Raw genomic sequence first — 23,759 nt, forward strand, 5'->3', positions numbered from 1 at the left:
TTTCTGAAAATGTATTTACAGAAAATCTCTAAGATTTGTTTATTTTCTCTAAAACAATGTCAAATTTCTTCATTTCCTTGTTAACTTCTTCTTTTATAATATCTCTAACTCACCCAAACACAAGAAAATTAAGTAAAATATATATTCATAGATATATTGTGATCACATCTTCGTATCATTTTATTTTTTTAATAATTTGGAAGTATCTGGCGGGATGAGGTCCAACCAACTAATTTCATGGAAATCTATCTATTTGTATCAGATAAATTCAGTTGCTTTTAATGAAAATTAGATATTTATCTCGCATGGTCTTACGAACAGATAAATTTAAGTCTGATAGATTTTGAACCTAGAATGTTTAACGCATTTTCAACTCCACCATATACGATCCATACAACTCGACCACGCTTCTGTGGTATCTTTTGTATCATTTCATATAATTGGCCATATTGTATTTGTAACCGTTGTTATTTTGTCTATTTCTTTAGCTGGTAAAGAAATTGGCAGAATGGTGACCCGCTACCCATGATATTGATTGGAGTACGTATGGAAGTTAGAAAGCTAGTCAAAAAGCAGCATATTAGATTTGAAATCCATAAAAAGCGTTTATAGCGTTTGATAAGAAATAACTTTTGAAATTTAAAATCTTTTAAAAAAAATTGGAAAATTTTGTTAACAAGAAACATCACCGGAAAGAAACTTCTTACCAAAAAATCGATTCCAACAGGACACTAGCATATGAAGAAAAGTTGTTTATCCTGAATTTGCTCGAAAGTTTATCAATATATATTTGATAACGGGAATTCGGCCATAAAAAACCTCAACTTTGCGCGAATTGCCAAAACAAACATGAACTTTTGGATTGACCAAAAAAACACTAAACTTTCATTGACTTGCCAATTAATTAACAATATTTTCGTTGACTTGCCAATTTAGCAGGCCGTCAGTTAATTTAACAAACGTAGTTTAGTGTTGGCGTTAAAGTAAAACGACGTCGTTTTCAAATGAGATGAAACGACGTCGTTTTATATGATTTGAAAAATAAAAACAAGTAGCCCCCTGGATTCGAACTCGGGTTGGATAGGACTTATGACAAGGTGTTTTACCACTGGGCTATTGACATTTTCAATGTACTTACTAACATATTTAATTTTATTTGGTACTCATTGAATATAAAAAAATTCTCTAAAAACTTAAAAATATCTTTAAAATTCCAAAATTGAAAAAAGAAATAGTTTTATAAAATTAATTTTGAAATTAAAATAAAATTTTTTTTCTTAAAATAAAAAAATTAAAAAAAAAATCAATATCTAGCTTAAAAAATCGAAATTTAATTTTTTTTTATAAAATAAATTTTTTTTCTTAAATTTCGATTTTAAGCTAGATATTGAATTTTTTAAAAGATTTTTATTTTTTAGGAAATTTTTTTTTTCATTTTAATTTCAAAATTAATTTTATAAAAATAATTTTTTTTTCAATTGTTTGGAATTTTAAAGATATTTTTAAGTTTTTAGAAAAACAATTTATATTCAATGAGTATCAAATAACATTAAATATGTTAGTAAAAACAATGAAAGTGTCACTAGCCCAGTGGTAAAACACTTTGTCATATGTCCTACACAACCCGAGTTCGAATCCAGGGGCTACTTGTTTTTATTTTTCAAATCATATGAAACGACGTCGTTTCATTTCATTTGAAAACGACGTCGTTTCACTTTAACGCCAACAATAAACGACGTTTGTTAAATTAACTGACGGCATGCTAAATTGGCAAGTCAACGAAAACATTGTTAATTAATTAATAAGTCAATGAAAGTTTAGTGTTTTTTTGGCCAGCCCAAAATTTTATGTTTATTTTGGCAATTCGTGCAAAGTTGAGGTTTTTTATGGCCGATTTCCCATTTGATAACTAATATGTGTTGATTGAAAAAAAAAATTGGTTTCTTCTTTGGATAGTACCTAGTAAGCAAAAGTGGTTAGTCAAATGTCTCCATCTCGCAAAATCAACACCAAATGTCAGGACCAGATAGTGAGCTTATTCCTACTAAATTATTGCGAGCTGAAATGATAGATCGTTCGGTTTGTTTTTATTTTCTTTCTTTTTGTTGTTGTTGTGGAACTTACGCTTCAGTTAAATCCTAAGGAAAACGAGTTGATATCATGAACACTAACAAGAGCAGTACTTAATGAATTACTCAGTTGATTTCTTTCGGTCTGCGATGCCGGTTGAATCTAAACAACCATTGAATCGATTGATGATTTAAGAGTCTAACCGGATTGTAAAGGCCAACTAATAATTGTATAAAGGCTGCCTGAGTCCTAAGTCCTAACTCCTTACACACTGAGTCACTGACACAAGGCTTTTTGCCTCCTTTTATTTATTTTTTTTAATAAATCAGAAGTTTTCATTTATTTTTGAAAATTCGTTTTTTCATCTCTTTTTCATTATGATGTGATGCGATTTTGCCCACAATGAAATCTTAAGATGGTCTATACTTAATTGATTGCCTCAAAGATAAACTATTGCATTTATTTTAAACAAAAAAAAATTATAACTCGCCCACATCAAATTACTATTAAATAATACATGCACAACAAAGTGTAAATTTTAGCTTATCAGTTAAACCATGCATTTTTCTAACATCATTTCATCACACTGGTTAGATAAATTGCTGTTAATTTTTTATCAGAATCTTCATGTTCATTAAATGACAAAACGAATGAAATTAGAGTACCTCCAATGGTTAGAAACCAAGAATGTTTCTAAAATAAAACTATTAGTATATAATTATTTATTTATGTTTTTTAAACTTGTTAATCATCTATTTGAATGACACATTTTCTTTATTCATTGTCTCTCCTAATTTTATTTCTTTTTATTTTTCTTTAAATGATAAGAACTCCTCTTAAAACTACCATTGAAGATGCTCTTATTCCCTTTAATCATGTAAAACAAATATCAGGAGGGCAGAATAACTTTTATGGAAAGTATGGTAGAAATATTTCTCTTTTCTTTTTATGTAGTAAAAAACTAAATACATAGATCACACAAACACACAGAAAAATTACCCGATCTATGGGAGAACACCGATTAATAATAGGGTTGGCCTAAGATAGCCATCACACCTTAACTAAGGAAGTAGAAAAACCCCCAATTTACCAAATACAACTCAACATAACAAATAAACAAGAGTAAAAGATTACTGTCCTCAAACAATTATAAATAGATGCGATTTCAATAAATTATAATAGATATATTAACTTATATATATTCGATCTTGAAACAAAAAAAAAACTTCAGATGAAACCCTCTTTCTAGAAGGTCTTGAATGTCCAATACGTAAATATCAAGGCTTGTGAGGTGGGCATTGGTAGCATTTGGTGAATAGACCAAAAGTGTTGATCTGGCGAACAAAATTGACCATACTTGCCCATCCTCCGAACCCGAATCCAATTACGAACACCCAAACCACCACGAATATGTTTATGCAATAAGTCCCCATCCATCCTCCCACCAGTCGTGGAGGTCTCTCCACCGCGTTCTGTCCATGATATACGATATTAACAATAGCTAAGTATTAGTTTTTAGAAAAACCTAAGTACATGATTTACCAAAATTCAGTATGTATTATGTATTTAATAGTAATAGACATGTTAACAATGTAACAATGTTGTATTAAATTGAATTCTACACAATGTTTATAACCAGATGACAAATTTACTAGGTGTGAACAATGTGTCTTATGGAACAATAATAGTTTTAGAAAAAAAGATAATACTGTGTGTGGAAAGAAATCAAAATTAGATCTAACCTCTCTTGAAGGGGCAGGAGCAAAAGTAAGCATATGAGCCAAAGCAGGGATGATGTAGACAGTGAAGCTGACTAGGAGAGATCCGACAGCTGAATTGATTGGTCCGAAAAAAGGGAAGATAATGGCTAAGAACCAGATGGGTACAACCACTGGTAACCTAGCCATGGCTCTTTTGAACATGCTCTTCGTCTTATGCACACCTATCAGTTTCTCCCACACAAAATATAACGGTGTGGACGCAAATCCAAACGTTATAAACTGATGGATAAGCATAAGTATCACCGCGGTGTCTCTAAAACCGGACTTAGGGAGGAGAGATAGTGCATTAGAATGAGTTAACAATTGATCGCCAAACGCCCAATAAACCGCAGACGCAGAAGGTAGCGTTAGTGTTAATACGTATATTGTCGCTAGTAGATATATAGCCTTGAACTTTTGCGGTTTCCACATCGCATGCATTATCTCCCTAATTACAGTATATAATTAAAAAATAGAACATGGAGCAAATTTTATTTTTTACCAACAAAAAGTACTTACACGGTGACGGCGTGACCACCGAAGGTGTAGAGAATGTTGGTGGCTCCAGTGAAGTAGAGAACCATCGTGGTTGGACCCGAGTGTTTGACATCCTCCGCCTAGAAAGTTTAAAGGTAAATAACAACAACCAGGACTTTCACCAATAATATTAAAAAAAACCAGGACTAAATACTATACAAATAAAACAAGATGTTTTGTTAATAAAATGACCTGGCCGTGAAGGAGAGAAGCTATGGTGAGGTACCAAGAAGTGTAAGTGGTCATAGCGAGTCCAAGGAACGACCAGATTCTATAGTTATGGAACGAAGGAATGAAAACAGTTGTGGCACAACAAGCCCCAAATATGTATGTCCATGTCCTCTTGTCCAATTTATCATTAATATAATATATATTGCTGCAAATAATCCATTTTATTGTGTAAAACTAACAGTATCCAAATTTAAAAGTTAATAGAAAGGATATATAGTAATTAACCTGGCACAAGCAATGAGTTGAATAACGGATCCAAATAGAAGAAACGTGCAATTAAATATCAATCCAATGTTCCTCCAATGTTTCCCCAGCAATCCATCCAAAACTTCAAACCACTTTTATGGGAACAATAAAACTAAAATTAACAAAATCAAACATTATATCTGTAATTAATTCTGAAGAAATGAAATAAACCTGAATAACGTGGTTACGGAAATCAAACTTCTCTCGTTCTTTACGAGTTCGATATTCAACATAGAGAACACTAATGAGGTAAGCAGTCCAGCTTCCCATTAATCCATAAAAGAGTTGAAACAATATTCCCGACATCATCCCAAGTTGTGAGAATGAGTATGGTAATGTCAACAGTACTTGTGCCACCTGTCCATTTATTATTATTAAGTTTAGAAACGGAATCGATATGCATAACGAGATAAAACATTCGTTCTTGCAAAAGATTAGTGGTTATGTATGTATAATCGTGCTCCCATACGATTTAGAAAAATATATATTTAGTAATTGTTTTACTGAAACTTTTATTTTTATGATCTGCGATTACAAACTATATTTAGTAACTGTTTCGAGTCCCGTAACTCTCGGACCCCATTTAGAGACGACTATACACATCAATAAGGCTATATGTATAAATGTGAATATACCTGATTTGAAGCACAGCTAAACCAAGCATCATAGACAGAACCTCCATGCCAGAAGAAGTTGGAGAGTTTTGTTTTAGCTGAAGAATCATTGTTATTATTCATACTTCTGCTTTCTTCTTCTCTCTCCATTTCTAAGTAACTCCCTGCGATTACAGTCTCTATCTTCTCTGCCGCCATGATCACTTTTTCTTCTTCTTCTCTCAGTTTCTTAACTTCTTTCTTCCACTCTTTATATAGAGAGTTTCTTTTGAGCTCTCTGTAGGCAATAATTGACTAGCGAGTGACGCAGTTATGTCACCTACTTGTGACTGTTACTGTTTTAGACGAGCATGGATTGATTTTTTAATGGGTTTGATTTGAACGTTGGGCTTTATGGGCCATATATTGAGTACTACACGAGCGGGTAGGCCGACTTTTAGATTGTTAATTATAATTTGACCCCTGTAATATGCGGAAAGAGGGTGCACTAATTACAAATTAAGAAAAATAAGGTGCGGAAAGAAGGTGCACTCATTATAAGTTAAGGAAAATAAAAAGAGACTAGAATCATTGTAAATTGATAATAGAAGCGACGACAATGATGACATTTTTCTTCTTCTAAATAAAGGATAAAACTATATTGTGCCTCAAAATTTGTAACACTCATGATGATTGAATTTGTAACAATTAGCCAATAGTTTAGTGGTAAGGTAAGGAATTGGTTATATTGTGCCTTAAATCCTTGTGGAGTAGGGATACTAGCGATCTATGTGTCTCGCTAGGAAGAGGAACAAATAGTGATACATATGTGTAGTAATTATATTTATAAGTTCTCATCTTTTGTCTGGTTATGTCTGTATAGTTGTTAATTGGAACTTGAAAATACATAAAAACTATGCACCTGTCTAGACCCGCACACCCAAAAGCTCGATTTGAGGAAGAAATGGTTGGTAAAAAACCGTGATTTGTGAAGTTAATCGAGGATTGAGAATGGATCCAATGGAAAGAATGATTGCTAGGCAGGTGGGATTAGTACTAAAACATAATTACCACACGTGTCCTAGCTGTCTTAGCCTTAATTAATCTCATTGTGTTTTCGACTTTCTCCTTTTCAGCCCCTAACTTTTACAATGGATCGAATTATTAATGAGAATGAATTAGTATCATTTTACATCTTTATTGCTTTCTTAACCGGGCCACAATGGATGGCAGCGGAAAGGAAGCTCATTACAAATCTACATAAAATGTATATTTTCAGTATACCTTTTATTTCAGAAAACATATTACGAGAGGGGCCAATGAAAGAGCCATTTGATTTCGAATTCAATGGGTTAAGTGGCCATTCGTTAGGTAGGCCTATATATATTCTTGTATGAATTACTCTCTACACTCAAGAGCGGCCTAGACTTGGAAGGCTTAAAGAATCACGCTAACATGCAGCCATTGCAGACACCGATCAAGAAAACGTTTCAAATTTGCAACAACAATAAAAAAATAATAATTGTATTGTACCTATACACACACACATATATATATATATATATATAGATTTCTTTTATTTCTTCTTTCCAAACGAAGTACCATTACAAAGGATTTCAAGCTTTTAAAAGAATGAAGTGAGGTTACTAGAAGTAATAAATTAGATTCTGAAACTCACTGAACCCGGTGTAATTATTAAATAATAATTACAAATAATAAAGTACAAATAATAATTACAAATAATTTCAAGCTTTAGCATGTTTCAAATACATATATATTTACATTTTAATATAATTATACATCTCTATATCCGTTAATATTTATAGATACACATATACATTTATAAGTATATCCCAAGCTTTTGGACTTGGCTACCTTAAAGCCAAAAAACTATCCCAAAAAAACTTGCATGAAAGCATCAGGAAAGGTATAACACTAACTTTTTCCTAATTCCAAAACAAGGAATCTTATTTGAAAAATGTACAAAGTAACTTGTTTTGCGTTTCAAAGTACTTGAATTAATTATTATAATTTGCGATATAGACTCTCCATGCAAGTTATTCTATCTTTCTCCCTTAAAAAGACCTTCTCACATCAGTAATTCTCCGTAACCTAACCACACCTGGACCACAAAATAGTATATTTTTATCGTTCAATCTTTTCCAGTAAATATGCAATCTCGTCTCAGTTTGTCACCAAGGATCTTGTTACTATTTCTAACACTTTTATCAGGTAATTATTCAATCTCCATTAGATTTTCCCAATCATATATATATCATAGATGTTCCCAATATATATGTATCATAGATATTCATTTTTTTTAATAATTTATATCATAGATATTTCGAAATTATATGAGTCTAATGAATTCAACTATGTTACGCGTATAGCATTAAGGATAATGATTAGAACTTAAACTACAGGGACAAAATGGTCGGAATCAGCTCGTGTATTCACGATCGTGAATTCATGTAACCAAGTAGTCTGGCCGGCGATAACACCCGGGGAGAGCTTCAATGGCGGAGGCTTCGAGCTCAAACCAGGCCAATCCATGGTATTCAACGCACCAGTAGGCTGGTCAGGTCGAATATGGGGACGAACCGGTTGCAATTTCGACAAAACCGGAACCGGAACCTGCGAAACCGGTTCATGCGGCTCGACCCTAAAATGCTCAGCCTCAGGAAAACCACCAGCTTCACTAGCTGAGTTCACGTTAGCTACATTGGATTTCTACGACGTGAGCCTCGTCGACGGATTCAATCTCCCGATGTCCGTTACTCCACTGAACGGCAAAGGAAACTGCAGCGTCGCCGGTTGCGTCGCTGACCTGAGGCCAAAATGTCCGCGAGAGCTGGCCGTGAAATCTAACGGGAAGGTGATTTCGTGTAGGAGTGCTTGTGATGTGTTCGATAAAGATGAGTATTGTTGCAGAGGAGTTTATGGGAACCCTTCAACGTGTCGACCAACTTATTACTCGAAGTTGTTCAAGGAAGCTTGTCCTACTTCTTACAGCTATGCTTATGATGATCCGACAAGTATCTTCACTTGTACCGGCACTGATTACGTCATCTCTTTCTGTTCCGCCAAGTATGTCATGTCTTAGCCCTTTAAATGTTATAGATGCTTTGTTTCATGTCACATGCAGACGTAACTAAACAACATTGGGCTTAATCTTGATTCGATTAAATTCTTTATTTTGTTTTTGTATGTTTATTTGATTACTGTTGTTTTATGTGTATAGGAAGAAGCCGGTGTGCACATACCATGACAACAAGTTGGTGTGCAGCGATGGTTCTGGTTCTAGTGGATTCAGGACGATGATTGGGGGATTGTGGCTTGTTTCGTTGTTGTCTCTTCTTGTTTTTAACTAATATGTTATCTAACCTAATTTCGTAACTCCGTTTTTTAGATAAACAAGTTTTTTTCTTTTCAGAAGAAAATTTCTTATTTGTTTATTTGTTTTCATGTGTTGATAAAGCTAATTTCAATGTAAATATAAGGTTGATTTGGGTGAAAGAAATACAAAAACAGTGAATAAATAAATAAAATATGCATTTCATTTAGTCGTGCAAAATGGTAGTGGGATATATGTATTTATATTTGAATTTGTTTATTCTTTTTTGGAATTAATGAAATATGCTTTCTCTTTTATTCAAGATAAATGGTAATTTTTTTTTTTTTTTATGATAGAATTAAACTGTTTTAAATCATTCTACTCATAAAGTAAGTATTGTAATCAAGTGTCTCTCATCTGGGCTCCAAAACAGAATTCCTAAAACTGCAGGTCACATTCTAAGAAAAAACATAAATATTGAGCTTAAAATGTAAATAATCTGGAAGTTATTAATAAGTTAGACGGGCCCTAAAATGGGCCCAAGTAAAACCCAATCTAATATGGAAACGCCTTCGGGGTCTATATGGCGTGGTTGAAACGCGAGGAAGAGAAATCGAAAAACACACCATTTTCACCCAGCCTGATCTCTCTCTCTCTCCGCCACAATTCGCCGGAAAAGTAAGATGGCAACTGGTGGAAAAGTGTCATTCAAAGTCACCCTGACTTCGGACCCTAAGCTTCCTTTCAAAGTGTACGCGAATCGTCTGACTCTTTTCTAATTATAGTTTGATCTGCTTGTGAATTGTGATTGATCTCTGGGGTGGGGGGAAATTACAGATTCAGCGTGCCGGAGGGAGCTCCGTTCACGGCGGTTCTGAAATTCGCAGCAGAGGAGTTCAAGGTTCCTCCTCAAACCAGCGCCATCATCACCAATGGTACCCCTTTTCAAACACTCGAGCTTATATTCACAACGATTTGTAGCTTTAATCGCAATCGTGCATTCCCTGTTGTGAATTCGAAAAATCTTGTGCTCCTTAGATAGATCAAGCGATGAGCTTATTATATAGTTTGAGATATTTTCTTCACTTTATGTTTTGTGCAGTCACAAGAATTATATTAGACATGCATGCTCCTCCTCCTCTCAGCTTTATCTGTGTCTAAAACGTTTTTTTCAAAAAAGTCATAAAGCTTTTCTAACGCTGGAGTGGAGATCTAATTTGAATATTTTAGTACTCATTTGGTTTTCAGGGGTGTGGTTGATTAATTTCTCCTGACTCTATCCGATTTCTCATGTATGCAGATGGGATCGGGATCAATCCTCAGCAGAGTGCAGGTATTTTCATATTCCTTGATATTTAAATTGTTTGATTCCCTATCTCTCGTGCCCCTGCAAGTCCATTTTATGCACAGAAGTATCACTCGTCATATCTCTAACTTCTTGACTAGCTTGTAAGCTTATTATTAATTAGCTGTAAGAAACTAGGAGTAGATTATTTATTTATTCATAGTTGGGGTATGGCTTTTCATCATATATTTTTTCGTTAAGAGTTAATGCGTAGTGTTTGATGTTTCAGGAAACGTGTTCTTGAAGCATGGATCTGAACTAAGACTCATCCCGCGTGATAGAGTTGGAGCTGCGTTTTCTAATTGATCCCATGATTTGCTGGCAGTAAAGCAATAACGAGTGAAACTATATGACGTACTTTTAAAAGAAATTAAAAAAAAAAAAAACCGAGCATATTGAAGTGGTTAATGTACAACCTTTTTTTTTTTCTCTTTGAATAAATAGACATGTGATGTTCACATCCGTTTAGCGATTACGCAAATTGGATCCAAGGTTAGATACATATTCATGTATGTGAACTATAGTACCTGTCTCTATCAATGCAAGACTTCAACGTGCATAAGAGTCTCGCATTTGGCTTCCGATTGTTTGTTCTTGTCCGATTCTTCCAATGGTGAAGAGATTTATTGGGTCCTTATTGGGTTTATGAAGAGATCTAATATTGCTGGAAGCCCAATAAAGGCCCAAATGGGCCCTATAATTTAATCGACAGGCAGTGGAATTTCAAAATTGCACGAGAGAAAAAGTAGAAGCGGCAATAAGGGGTTCGAATCTCAAACACATTCTCTTGGATTCCTCCACTAGTCTGAAGAGAGAGAAAGAGAAAGGGGAAGAGAGAGAGAGAGAGAGAGAGAGAGATTCTTCGCTTCGGCGGGCATGGCGCAAAATTGAAAGCTTGAATCAAGTGCTGCTGCTGCTTTCAGGGTTTTGGGCTCAAAAGAAACCAAGACGTTGTATCAAACCGGAGATGCAGTTGAGATCCAGGGATGGACAAAGAGGAGGAGGCTAATAATCTTCCACCCGATAAACCTCCGAAGAGTCTAGCCCGCCCCATCTTAAACCACGAATCCTCTTCTTCTTCCTCCTCCTCTCCTGAGCTAATACGCCATCTCCAAGCCGCTTTCAAGCGCCACCGTCCCCTCAGTACGCTCTCTCCCTCTCTCTCATCTCAATTTCAGCAACTTCTATTAGGGCTTTTTTAGGGTTTAAAATATTCTCTCAAGTCACTGTAGAATTTAGGGCTTTTTAAGAGGTCAATTGTTCTTATGTTAGCTGACTCTAAAGCTCCTTCCTTTGAGTGAGTTTGCAACGGATCTTCTCCTTCTCTCATATCTTTCTTTCCTTAGATAAAATGCAGACAACCACTATCGGTCCTCGTCGAAGTGTTGTTGCTCCCCAACGACAACCTTCTAGGAGTTCTACATCTGATGTGCAGAGACCTCAGGATGTTGTTTCCTTGAGTCACAGTCTTGCTGCCAATACACTATTGACACATGATTCAACAAACTTGGCCTCTTCTTCTGCTGCTGCTGGAGAATCCACTGAGAATAATGCGTCTACTACGCCACCTTTAATTTCAGGAACTGTTGATAATATGTTTAACGACAATTACAACCCGCAAGTTAGTCACATGGATCTGCCTAAACCTGCTTCTGCTAGCTTAAGGAATAATCTGGATATAGGGTCTCGGGACGAAAGTGTAAGCAGAAAGGTCCAGTCTCTCGTTACCGTCACATCTAATGGTAATGCCCTCGCATTTGTTTTGCTTTGGCTTTTGCTATGTAACCACCTGAAAGTTAACTGGTTTGGTTGTTTACCTAAGAATCTTACTTTAACCTCACTTTTTACTGGCAGATATGGAATGGGATGCTGCAACAAATCAGGCTGAAGCATCAAAGCATCAGAATCTCCAATCTGTTGTTGATTCCGAGATCAGTTTGAAGTCTGGATACAAGGTTTCATCTTCCTTGGCAAAGATGGGAGAGTTTCGCAACTTCTTGAATCAACCTGCATCCCAGTGCTCTGTCATGGGGTCTTCATGTGCCACAACTACGTCGATTCATTCCTCTTCAGCTCCTATGTTAAATGCGACAACTCAAGTCTCTCGTTCTTATGTAGATCCCCATGCTGTTCCCGTTCCAAGTCAAGGGAACTTGGCTTCTTCTTCTCGTCCTTCTTTCAAGGACAGCAACGTCCTGCAAGCAAATAAAGATGGCCCTTTACCTGAGATGCCAGCCTCGGCTGTTGTTTCAGAAGTAAGTTTCAAAGAGACAAATATATCTAAGCAGCAACAATGCACTACAGTAGTTGAAGCTCCAATGGTATCTTCAACTCATGGGAGTGATGCTACGGCTCGTGCACCCGATGACTTGCTCACCAGTGTTAGCTCACAGCCGCAGAAACCAGATAAGCAAGAAAAGGTTGCAACAAGCAAAGGGACATCAGCGCCTCGTAAAAGAAACTATGATCCGGACTTGTTCTTCAAAGTCAATGGGAAGCTCTATCAGAGGCTTGGCAAGATAGGAAGTGGAGGAAGCAGTGAGGTCCACAAGGTTATTTCATCAGATTGTACCATATATGCTCTCAAGAAAATCAAGCTCAAGGGTCGTGACTATGCTACAGCATATGGATTTTGCCAGGAGATTGGGTATTTAAAGAAGCTGAAAGGGAAAACCAACATCATTCAGCTTATAGACTACGAGGTATGATGCTCTTTTAGCTCTCATGTCCTTGTTCTCTTTTTTTTTTTTGGTTTCTAAGTTGCATGATTGACACTTTCCACCACAACCAACTCTCTTGTTCAATCAGGTTACAGATAAGTCTTTACTCCAGGAGGTTTTGAATGGTACGATGAGTAACAAAGATGCAAGAGTTAAAGATGATGGGTTTATATATATGGTACTAGAATATGGAGAAATCGATCTGGCTCACATGCTCTCTCAAAAATGGAAGGAAATTGAAGGATCAGACCGGACTATTGATGAAAATTGGCTTCGGTTCTACTGGCAGGTTCTTACGTTAACTTGTTTCTTTCTTTTTTTATAATACAGGAGGCACAGGTTATTGTATTAATTAAGAAAAATTGCAGCAAATACTTCAAGCTGTGAACACTATACACGAGGAACGCATTGTGCATTCTGATTTGAAACCAGCAAACTTCCTTCTCGTCAGAGGCTTCTTGAAGCTTATTGACTTTGGGATCGCTAAGGCCATTAATAGCGACACTACAAACATCCAACGAGATTCACAGGTGAAAATCATTGAACTCCACATGTTTCTACTAGTTTCATCATCACCATCCTCTTATTGGGATGTGTATCGTGACAGGTGGGGACTTTGAGTTACATGTCACCAGAAGCATTCATGTGCAACGAGAGTGATGAGAATGGAAACGTTATAAAATGTGGAAGGCCATCAGATATATGGTCACTTGGTTGCATACTGTACCAAATGGTGTATGGAAGAACACCTTTTGCAGATTACAAGACCTTCTGGGCAAAGTTCAAAGTCATAACCGATCCAAACCATGAGATTACTTACAATCAGCTCTCGAATCCTTGGCTTGTTGACCTAATGAAGAAGTGTCTAGCTTGGGACCGAAACCAAAGATGGAGAATCCCTGAGCTTCTCCAACATCCTTTCCTCGCCCCGCCTATCCCACCTGAGCCTCGAGTCAGCAGCAGCATTCAACTGATCAGTCACATTGCTGAAAGTTTTGGTAGTGATGACAGGGTTTCTGAACTTTGTGCCCAGCTTCAAGCTCGGTTACGAGTTCTTGGAGGAGAGTAAAAGGAAGCACTTGTTTTATCACGGTTTTTATTGGATCTTGTAAATTGATATGTTACTTTGATAGCTTTAGAAAGAAGACTTATTGTTTGTTATTGATGTCCTGCTTGATTTCATTTATCATTCTTGAGTGCTTCTCTTTTTCATGTTTCAGCATATGAACCCTTGAGAGCTCTATTCTTTAATAAACGTGGTCAATCAATTTCCATAACGACTCGTCGTTTTCCGAAACGATAGTGCTTGTCGGATAAAGAAAGAAATAGATATTTTTTTCTTTTTTTGATAAAATTTTGTTGTAGTTACTAGTTTAATACTCTATCTTCTCCAAAAAATATAAAAATGTTTTAGTTGAAGTCTCAATAGAAATTTATTTTCATCTAGAAGATATCAATAACATTATAAATTAAAACCAAAATTAAGCTAACAATTATAACACCATGAAATATAATAAATTCCCTAGACATAATTTGAGAATTGCTTTGCACATTAGTTACCACTACATTCTTTCTCCAAAAATATATGAACTGGCTTTGAAAAATCTTGACATGACTTCACTTAATATATGACATGTCTAATTTCCTTTATAAATATTTATATATTTGGCAAAAAAAATTAAATAAATTAATAAGTAATAATTTCTATATCAACCATTAATATAATTTTTCTTTACAAAAACTTACTTCGTCAACAATTTGAAATATATTGTAATTAATTTTATTTATGTTTCTAAAATTTGTTATAATATATATTATCAATATTATCTGTAAGTGGTCGTACAAATATAAACTAAAACGATACTAATAAATTAAATTTTTGTTGATATTTAATTGGTTAGAATTTATTTAAACATATACTAATAAATTATTATTTTTTATATTTAATTGGTTAGAATTTATTTAAACATATCAGTTCATTAAATAAATTAACAAATTGATTTTTACCAATTTAACATGTTTTAGCTAAAATAAAAAATCCTAAAATTATAATAATATTATATAGTAAAATGTAGTTATTATTTAAGTATAGTATTTATATCTATATTTATATATTTAGGTAATGGCTATCTATTGAATTATTAATTAAATAAATTATAAGGCAATTCTCTCAGATAGATATTTTCATGTTTTTGTCATGAAAAGAGTCCTAAGGATAAAAATAACTAAAATGTTTAAAGTAAAAGACTCTTATACCATATCTATATATAAATATAAATATAACCAATATATTAGTGTTTATAACGTTTATATAAAATAAATATAATCAATATATTACTTAGTTTATTTTTTTATTCATACTGAAATTTTATCTTTATTATTTCTTAATCTCTCTAAATATACTAATTTTATTTTGTTATTTAATATTTAAAACGCATGTATACCACAAATAATAATAATAAAAAAATATAAAACTTGTATAAATAAAATTTAAATAATACATATACCGTAACATTAAGTATTCTTCATATGTATACAAAAAATCCATTTTAAAATATAAAATAGTCTAAAAGGAAATTTTCAATAAATTAATAATTCTATAAATTAAGAAAATATCAAAGTCTCAACATTATTAATTTATAAAGTTTTTACTTTAGATCCAGTACTAAAAAAAATTGAAACCCATCATCTGATCTTTTTCACTAGGAACAATAAATAAACGTTCAATGATTTTCTTGTGTTTTTTTGTTTCTGTTAGACCCGCACAACTAGACAGATTATTTATTCTTCCAATCATATACTCCCTTTATTTCATATTAAGTGTCACTTTAACTCATTTTTTTTTGTTTCACAAAGAGTGTCATTCTACAATATCAATGCAATTTATACAATCTTTCAGCTCAAAATTAATTGTAAAATGCATTGATCTTATAAATAAAACTATTTATCTAAAATACTATTAGTTAAATATGTGATATTAATGAAAGTATAAATATATTTTAATGAATTTCTTAACATGTGTGAAAAGTGTCTAAAATGACACTCTGTGAAACGAAGGGAGTAAGATCTATGCAATCTCTGCTCTCTTAGTTGATTGGTTCCATAAGGCGTCGGTCTTGCAGACGATAAAATTTTCTTTAGTGTCTTTGGTGTTCAGGTCTGGTCCGATAAGTTCCTGGTAAGATCGCTGGTTTCCTTTGTGCCTGAGTCCATTCATGGACTGAAGCTAAGCTCTTTGTCGCGATTTCAACAGGTGAAGAGCTTTGATTGTCAAATATTAGTTGGTTTTTTATGTTGTTGTGAACAAACTCGAATTTACTTAGAAGAAAGCAAAAGAATAAAACGAATTGAGGTAAATATCCGTTTAGGATTTTTTATTATTGTGTGAATAAATAATTTTAAAAACTCTTATACCCGTATTTATAGCAGGCTCAAAACCCGATTTCCTTTTCCATATAAGAATACATACTTATCTAGAAAAAACAAATTTTCTAAACCGAAAAGGCATACCTTTCTTCGTCCAACCAACGAATACTGGACTTTTAGTGATACACAAATATTTAAGATACAAAGATGAAACAGATGCACATATGTTCCAGCAAACTCAAGGGAAATGTTCTCATACACGGACAAAACACATAGTTTTATCTATATTTATTGATAGTCCATTGGTTTATTATCTTCTAGAAAAAATCTTGTTTTTTCTTGTTCCCAGTCATACATGAAAGGTCTCTTAAGGGTATATATATTAAGTAGGGATGGGCAATCAGGGTTCTTCGAGTTCATTTGGATTTCTAGTTTTTAGGTTCATAAATTTTAGTCTCATTCGGATATTATAACAGTTTGGTTCGGGTTTAGTCGGATTCGGTTTGCGTTTAGTCAGATTTTGTTTGGTTTAGTTACATTTCCAAGATCCGATTGAATCCGAAATAGTTTCATGTTTGGATATTAACCGGGTTATCGGTTTTTAAAATATTGATTTGTACTTGATTAAACTCACTATATTTCCAATAATTTCAATAAATTTATTCATGTGGCTTCTTCAAACATCTTATTTTCCTTCAAAATAATTTTGGAAAGCTCATCTATCAACCATACAAAACTTTTCTTTAAACTACACTAACAACATCAAATATAGCATGACAAATCAAAATTTTGTACGAACGAGAATATAATTTTAACACTATTTAACATATTAAAATTAATAACTAAGAAATCTATAAACCTAAGAACACTATTTAATCTTTTAAAAAGTTATTGTTTAAACTTGAGAAGTAAATTTATTCATAATTAAATTTTTAATGCAATTGTCAAAATGTAAAACCTTAATATTAACAAAATACCAAACATATATATAAACATTTGAGTTAACTATTCATGTAATAGATAATTATTTAGAAGTTTAATAATATCTCAGTGTATTTTGGATACATATTAAGAATTACGATCATGTTTGGTACACGTTATTTTTTAGTTTTTTGAACTTTTCGGGTTCTATCAAATATCCATTTATGTTTGAATTCGCTTTGGATAAAATTCATAATCCAAAATACCATAAAACAAGATCCATTCGATATTTATGTTTGATTCGAATTGGTTTGGATTTATTTTTATCGGATCAGATTTTTTTCGGATTTTTGGGTTCAGTTTATTTTTTACCCCTAATAAAGTAGTAGAAAGTGGAGAGTATGATTACGAATTAGCCACAAAAATGTATAGCACATGGTTGCGGACCCAATTGAGATGAGCCCAAGGTGATTACAAAGGCCCACCGAAGTTATTGTTTAAAAGGCAAGAAAACGTAGAGAAATGACGTGGAGGATGATTTAGACGAACAAATAAAGGGACAGGAGAGATGGTTACATGAATGTGATCGTGTCTAGTAGGGCTGGGCAAAAAATCCAAACCCGAAAAACCAAACCGAACTCGATCCGAAAAAGTAGCACCGAACCCGAACCGAAATTGATTAAATATCCGAACGGGTTCAAAATTTCGGTATTTAAAGAACCGAAACCGAACCCGATCCGAACCGAAATATTTTGAGTACCCGAAATAAATTTATATACTTAAATATATACATTATTTTTATATATAATGTATATTAAAATATTAAAAATATATAAGATACCTTTAAGTTTTCCAAAATACTCGAAAAATATATGCAAATAGTCAAAAATAAATGTTTAAAATAGCTAAAGTATACTGAAAACACCAAAATAGTTAAATATATACTGATTTTTTATCCAAATATTCAAAGAAAACCAATTTATATGTTAAATTAAGGTATTTTGACATATATGTTATGAAAATTTATATGTAATATATTATCTTTTTTAAAGATTTTGAAAATTTAAAGTACATAATTAATTTTAAAAATTTAAAAATATTTTAAATGGGTTATCCGAACCCGAACCGAACCCGCAAAGATCCGAACCGAACCCGAACCAAAATTTAGAAATATCCGAATGGGGCTGAAATCTTTGACCCCGAAAACCCGAAACCCAAATGGACTGAATCGAAACCTGAATGGGTACCCGAACGCCCAGCCCTAGTGTCTAGTACGTAACGATTAGTCCATTTCCCCGGTTAGTCTCCCTGAGTGATATATCAATTTTAAAATCTTTGGTCTCATTTCTTGTGATTCTAATTCTGAGGATAGCAAATCAAACAAGTGACTAGGGAAGCTAGAGAGTATTACAGAACAAGAACATCTTCAGGCTTACTTGAAACTTGCTACTTCCTCTGCAAAGGCAACTACAGAGAAGACCACAAACCTTAGCAGACCATGCTTACCTGTTTGATCAATTCAATGAGCTTTCTTCCTTCTTCATTTCATTTGAATAAAAATGGAACCGCTGGCGACATTTTCAACCAAACATTGACACATCTCTCCTCTCTTTATTGTCTTTTTTCTCTCGACCCTCTTCTCTTTCTTGTCTACGAGGCTCAGATTTCGCTTATTGGACTTTAATTATTTCGTGAGACTTGGTTTCAAAATGAAATATATAGTTGGGCTTCACTTTATTGAGAGAGACTTTGAACCCAACATACTATGGCACATGCATTAATAGTACACAATTTTACGCAAATTAGTTTTAGCTTAAATTTTCTAAATGCTAAAAAAATTCAACTTTGTTTTTGTTATGAATATGATTTGAGAAATGATTTTTTGGAGAGTTTTGGCTTGGGTATTAATATTTTTTGGGTCCAAAATTAGCTTGTGTTAACTAAAAACATTTTAAACCGTTTTTTAATCGGAGTTCGAACTAGAAACACACTAGAAATACCTCTGGTAAAAAGTAACTTGTTGCATCGCTAAGAGCCTAAGATCTTTGTACTGTACGCTTTTTTCTACTGGAGTGTATAGTCTTCAAGTAATAATCCGTGTAATATTAATAATAGCTTTTTTAGATAAGTTTTTTTGACAAAAATATAATCAAAAATAAAAAATACAAAAAGCAAAAAAGAGAATGTCGCAAAACGCAAAATCGCAAGAAACTGTCCAAACAATTTAGGTGCCGACTGGTTTTCCCGCTACCACCCGCAAACGCAACTTTTGCGGTTTACAGCGGTTGTTGACGTTTCGAAACAATCACAAAAAACGCTACAAATCGCTTCAAACCGCTCCGAACCTCTTAAAATCAAAAGCTGGTTCCAGCTAGCGTTTGCGGTTGCGGGCGGTTGCGGGAGGATAATTTTTTTTCTTTAAAAAAGAATAAATAAAAATAATACTAAAAATATCCAATAAAAATTTTCAATTGAAATAATAGAAATTGTAAAATGTATTTATATTATATTTCAATTTATATTATAAAAATTCAAAACTAAAATATTTTCTATAAATTTTTAAAATTGAATAATATGATTTTATAAATATAAATTTTATATTTATCATATTATTATGATCTTTAATATTTTTATAATTACATAAAATGTAAATATTGTTAAATTATTATTTAACAGATGTTACGTTTTGTAGTTTACCAGTCATAAGAGTCCCGCAAACGCAACAATTTCTAACAGATATACCAGTCGTACAAATCTCTAAAAAACGCTTAAAACCGCAACCACCCGCACCCGCAAACTCCCGCAACTGCAACCGCAACTGCAACCGCAACCGCTGCGGTTACACCAGTCAGACCCTTAGGGATCGAATATAAGAGTTTATGGATGTGAGTAATTATAGTTTCAAGCCTTATTTAGCATTTTATATGGCTGATAATGTATTTAAAAATTGTTATATTTGTAGGATATTTGTGACTGATTCATTATGAGATATTATCACGGTTTAATAATGAATTACCAATACAAACATACTATAATATTATAAAAATAATATACTACTGTGATAAAATATAATTACTACTAATATAATATGATTAATAATAATATTATGTTTATTTATTTAGTCTTTTAATTAGTTGAAAGTTATAATTTTAATTATTTATTTTGAAGATTTATATTAAAAAAGTTTAAAAAATATTTTGTTTCATTTTATATGTGTGTATATCTTTATATATGTATGTTATTAATTTTAAAAAAAATTCTAATGAATAGCTAGCTTAAAGATTTTATAAAAAAAATTATGATACGGTTTGTGAATTTAAATTAGTGTATAAAATGTGTATATATTTTTATTTATAATATTTTCATTTTAATTTAAAATTGAAAATTTGAATTTTAGAATATTTTTAAAAATTAATTTTATATTTATTTATCCACCGGCAACCGTCTGTAACCGCAAATGCTATATGAAGTCAGCTTTTGATTTTAAGAGATTCAGAGTGGTTTGAAACAATTTATAGTGTTTCGTATGATTGTTTTGAAACGCTATCAACCGCTATCAACCGCAAAAAATGTGTTTGCGGGTGGTAAAGGGGAAACCATTCATACTTTATGGGTATCATTTTGCCATGTATCATTCCCTCTTTGACATAACTATTTTTTCCCCAAATTGATATTAATAAAGGCCCAAGGACCAGAGTTACACTATAAACCATAACACCAAAATCCACTAGCCAAAAAACCACACACGGCCCAGCAGATGGTCATACAAACAATAAAAAGCCCAAGGCCCATAATACCGAAACCCAAACCCACGACCGACACCACTCTCCACGTGCTGCAATCCTCCAATCGAAGGCGCCATGCGTCGCACCCACAACGAATCGACTGACACCGCTCTACATCACCGACGCACGCCACGGTCGGAACCCTCGATTCGCCGGAGCTGCCTGGGCTTAATTCCAGAGCACGCCGGAGACTGTCTCTACAACTTCATGATTTTCGCCTGGCTCTAGACATGGAAAACTTCATCGGGTCTCACCAGAGATCTTCATCCACCGCCATCAAAATCAACCTCAAATGCTTCATCTTCCTGAACACATGTTCCTTCCACCGAGAGCTTCAAACAAAGACCGAGAGCTCCTCGTGAAGCCAAACCCCAACCAACCAACGGGTCGACATCAAACTAAAACAACTATACCCTTACAGAGCCGCCGTCGACAATAGAGTCTAGACGACGTGGAGACTAAAACCGAATGCCCACTTTGACGGAAAGATGCAACGCCGGCGAGCAGAGCCGAACGCCTACCACGAGAGAGATACGACGTCGGAAGTAAAAAGATCTTCTTTTACACAAGTTTAGAAACAAAGGGGACAAAACCACGACTAAGACCGGACCGACGGTGACTGTGGACCACACCGTCGGTCAGAGCAGATGTGTTCACCGGATCTTTCTTTCTCTCTCTAAAACTCTTTCTTTTTTTCTTTCTATCTCCCACAACTATTTAAACATAGTTAAAATTTAATAATAAAAACATATTTCAATTATAAAATTTAATAATAAAAAACATATTTCAATCAGAATAAGATGGAAAGTATCTGAGCTATAATTATGCTCTTAAGTTAAATCAAGAGAAAAGCAATATGGTTTTAGTATTGCACCTCATCGGTAAAGACTTCAAATCCAATCATTATAAATTCAGTTTTTATTATATTATTATAAATTTATAGTTTGAATGGGAGATAAATCGAAAGTAGTTCATTTACCAACGTGGAGATAGATCGAAAGTAGTTCATATAGTTTGAATGGGAGCATCCACATAGAATTTGCCATTTTAAAATATGAGTTTATTCGCCCAATAACTTAAAAATTAAAAAAATATAATCTATTAATTTATGTTCTATCTTTTAACTACTGTTAAAAGTTATTGTTAACTTTTGGACATATTCCTTATTTCATTAATAACAAATATAATTGACCTTACCATTTGGTTATATTAATAGTTATTGGTATATAAAAAAGATATAGCTTAACTAACTTCTTATTTTATGCCATTAGATTTTACATAGCATCTTGGTGATCCACGTAAATGTTTTGGATATACAAATTTCAAGAAAACAATAATCTATACACTAATATGATCAAATAAAATACAACAGAACTTAACCAAAAGACAAATTATATAAATTCTTGATATTTAGTCTTTTAAAATGTCAGATTTAAAATTTATAATTCTGACATAGATATAAATACTTTTTTAAAAATGTCAGATTTAAAAATGTAAGCTTGTGTGTTTGTATTAATATGTGATCATTTAAAAGTATGTTGACTGTATTCTATCAACTTTTTTTAACTATATGAATTTTTTAATTTTTTTTTAGTATAATCTATTAATTTATAGTCTTATTTGAAATTTACTGTGACAAGTTTAAATTTGGAACTATTAAACATGTTGTGGCTACATGGCTACAGATAAAACGAACTTTATATATAATTTTATATGATAACCGATATATTTAAATTGAACCAACCTACAATTATACCAAGGTTTATAACTTTGTTAACCAGAATAAAATTTATTTTTAAATTGAACCAACCTACAATTATACCAATGTATACTTACAATTTCCCAAACATATTTAAAATATAAAGACATTTTTTTGTCAACAAAATATAAAGACATTTAATAACAAAAAAAAGTTTAAATATAAAGTTTCATATCTTTAATCAAACTCACACGTTCGAATAGAACTCAAAACTTTACCAGTCTACTAAAATTGTCTTTTTAAAAACCAGAATAACAAAATCCACACCAATCCTAAATTCGTAAATAACTGAACTATTATTATATTTTTTGAACCGAAAACCAAAACCATACCAAAACCAAAATAAGACCGAAAATCAAACACGAACTGAAGTCTATAAAATATCATCAAATCATAAAATTTCAATTTAAAAACATAAATTATAAATAAATATAATTTTGCGCAACCGCACGGATCATAATCTAGTTAGATTTTGAAAGAAAGAGTAGAGAGATATGACAAAAAAGTAAGAAAAAGGAAAAAAAAATAGTTAGTTAATGAGTTCGTAATTTTTGTGCATATGTAATCCAATTCTTTTAAAATAAAATAACAAATATGTGAGTTCTACTTATAAAAAAAAATGTTCTAACAAAACTTCGAATGATAGTACAACTGGGTTATTTTGCAAAGAAGAATCAAGAAGCACTAGTAACACTAGGCACCCTTCATATTTGGAGTAGTACAAGTAGGTCTCTCTTTGTAAATATGTAATATATAATTTTAATTTTTAACAAAGTAATATTATAAAATTCAGCATCGTCAATTATAATTAAAATATAATTTAATTTATATTCTACTAATATGTACTTTTACATTTATTTATGTATAAGTTCATTATTGTTTTTTTTTTAAATCACAAAACATTAAATAGTTTTATCATGGTAATATAATTTTTTTTTGTCATCGGTAGTAGAATAATATTTCACCAAAAAATTATATACTTTTAAATCATCTAAAATTAAATATATATTAATTATAAAGTTCAAAATAGTGAATATATGTTTAAACTAATGTTTTATTGCATTTTAAATAAATATTTATATTTATTAAATT

At 32.7% G+C, this 23,759-nt stretch overlaps 4 protein-coding genes across 4 annotated transcripts; 3 read left to right on the forward strand and 1 right to left on the reverse strand.

Moving 5' to 3' along the window:
- Positions 1 to 3,183: 3,183 nt before the first annotated feature.
- LOC108832027 (auxin transporter-like protein 3) lies at positions 3,184 to 5,717 on the reverse strand. Its single transcript, XM_018605518.2, has 7 exons — positions 5,480 to 5,717; positions 5,016 to 5,201; positions 4,824 to 4,936; positions 4,560 to 4,743; positions 4,350 to 4,447; positions 3,813 to 4,278; positions 3,184 to 3,542 (listed from the first exon to the last, which is right to left on the reverse strand). The coding sequence occupies exons 1-7, from the start codon at positions 5,654 to 5,656 to the stop codon at positions 3,348 to 3,350; spliced, it is 1,419 nt and encodes a 472-aa protein (XP_018461020.1). The 5' UTR covers positions 5,657 to 5,717; the 3' UTR covers positions 3,184 to 3,347.
- A 1,796-nt stretch (positions 5,718 to 7,513) lies between these two features.
- Positions 7,514 to 8,988, forward strand: LOC108832028 (pathogenesis-related thaumatin-like protein 3.5). The gene is made up of 3 exons (XM_018605519.2): positions 7,514 to 7,669; positions 7,861 to 8,524; positions 8,679 to 8,988. Exons 1-3 carry the CDS (start codon positions 7,609 to 7,611, stop codon positions 8,806 to 8,808), a joined length of 855 nt encoding a protein of 284 aa, XP_018461021.1. The 5' UTR covers positions 7,514 to 7,608; the 3' UTR covers positions 8,809 to 8,988.
- Positions 8,989 to 9,387: 399 nt separating this feature from the next.
- Positions 9,388 to 10,541, forward strand: LOC108832029 (ubiquitin-fold modifier 1). Its single transcript, XM_018605521.2, has 4 exons — positions 9,388 to 9,522; positions 9,609 to 9,706; positions 10,072 to 10,104; positions 10,346 to 10,541. The coding sequence occupies exons 1-4, from the start codon at positions 9,455 to 9,457 to the stop codon at positions 10,420 to 10,422; spliced, it is 276 nt and encodes a 91-aa protein (XP_018461023.1). The 5' UTR covers positions 9,388 to 9,454; the 3' UTR covers positions 10,423 to 10,541.
- A 382-nt stretch (positions 10,542 to 10,923) lies between these two features.
- On the forward strand, positions 10,924 to 14,058 carry LOC108814437 (serine/threonine-protein kinase MPS1-like). The gene is made up of 6 exons (XM_018587009.2): positions 10,924 to 11,259; positions 11,463 to 11,858; positions 11,971 to 12,818; positions 12,925 to 13,125; positions 13,205 to 13,366; positions 13,444 to 14,058. The coding sequence occupies exons 1-6, from the start codon at positions 11,103 to 11,105 to the stop codon at positions 13,903 to 13,905; spliced, it is 2,226 nt and encodes a 741-aa protein (XP_018442511.2). The 5' UTR covers positions 10,924 to 11,102; the 3' UTR covers positions 13,906 to 14,058.
- Positions 14,059 to 23,759: the final 9,701 nt, after the last annotated feature.

This window comes from Raphanus sativus, chromosome 7, assembly GCF_000801105.2.
Source record: "Raphanus sativus cultivar WK10039 chromosome 7, ASM80110v3, whole genome shotgun sequence".
In the NCBI taxonomy this organism is placed as follows: Eukaryota; Viridiplantae; Streptophyta; class Magnoliopsida; order Brassicales; family Brassicaceae; genus Raphanus; species Raphanus sativus.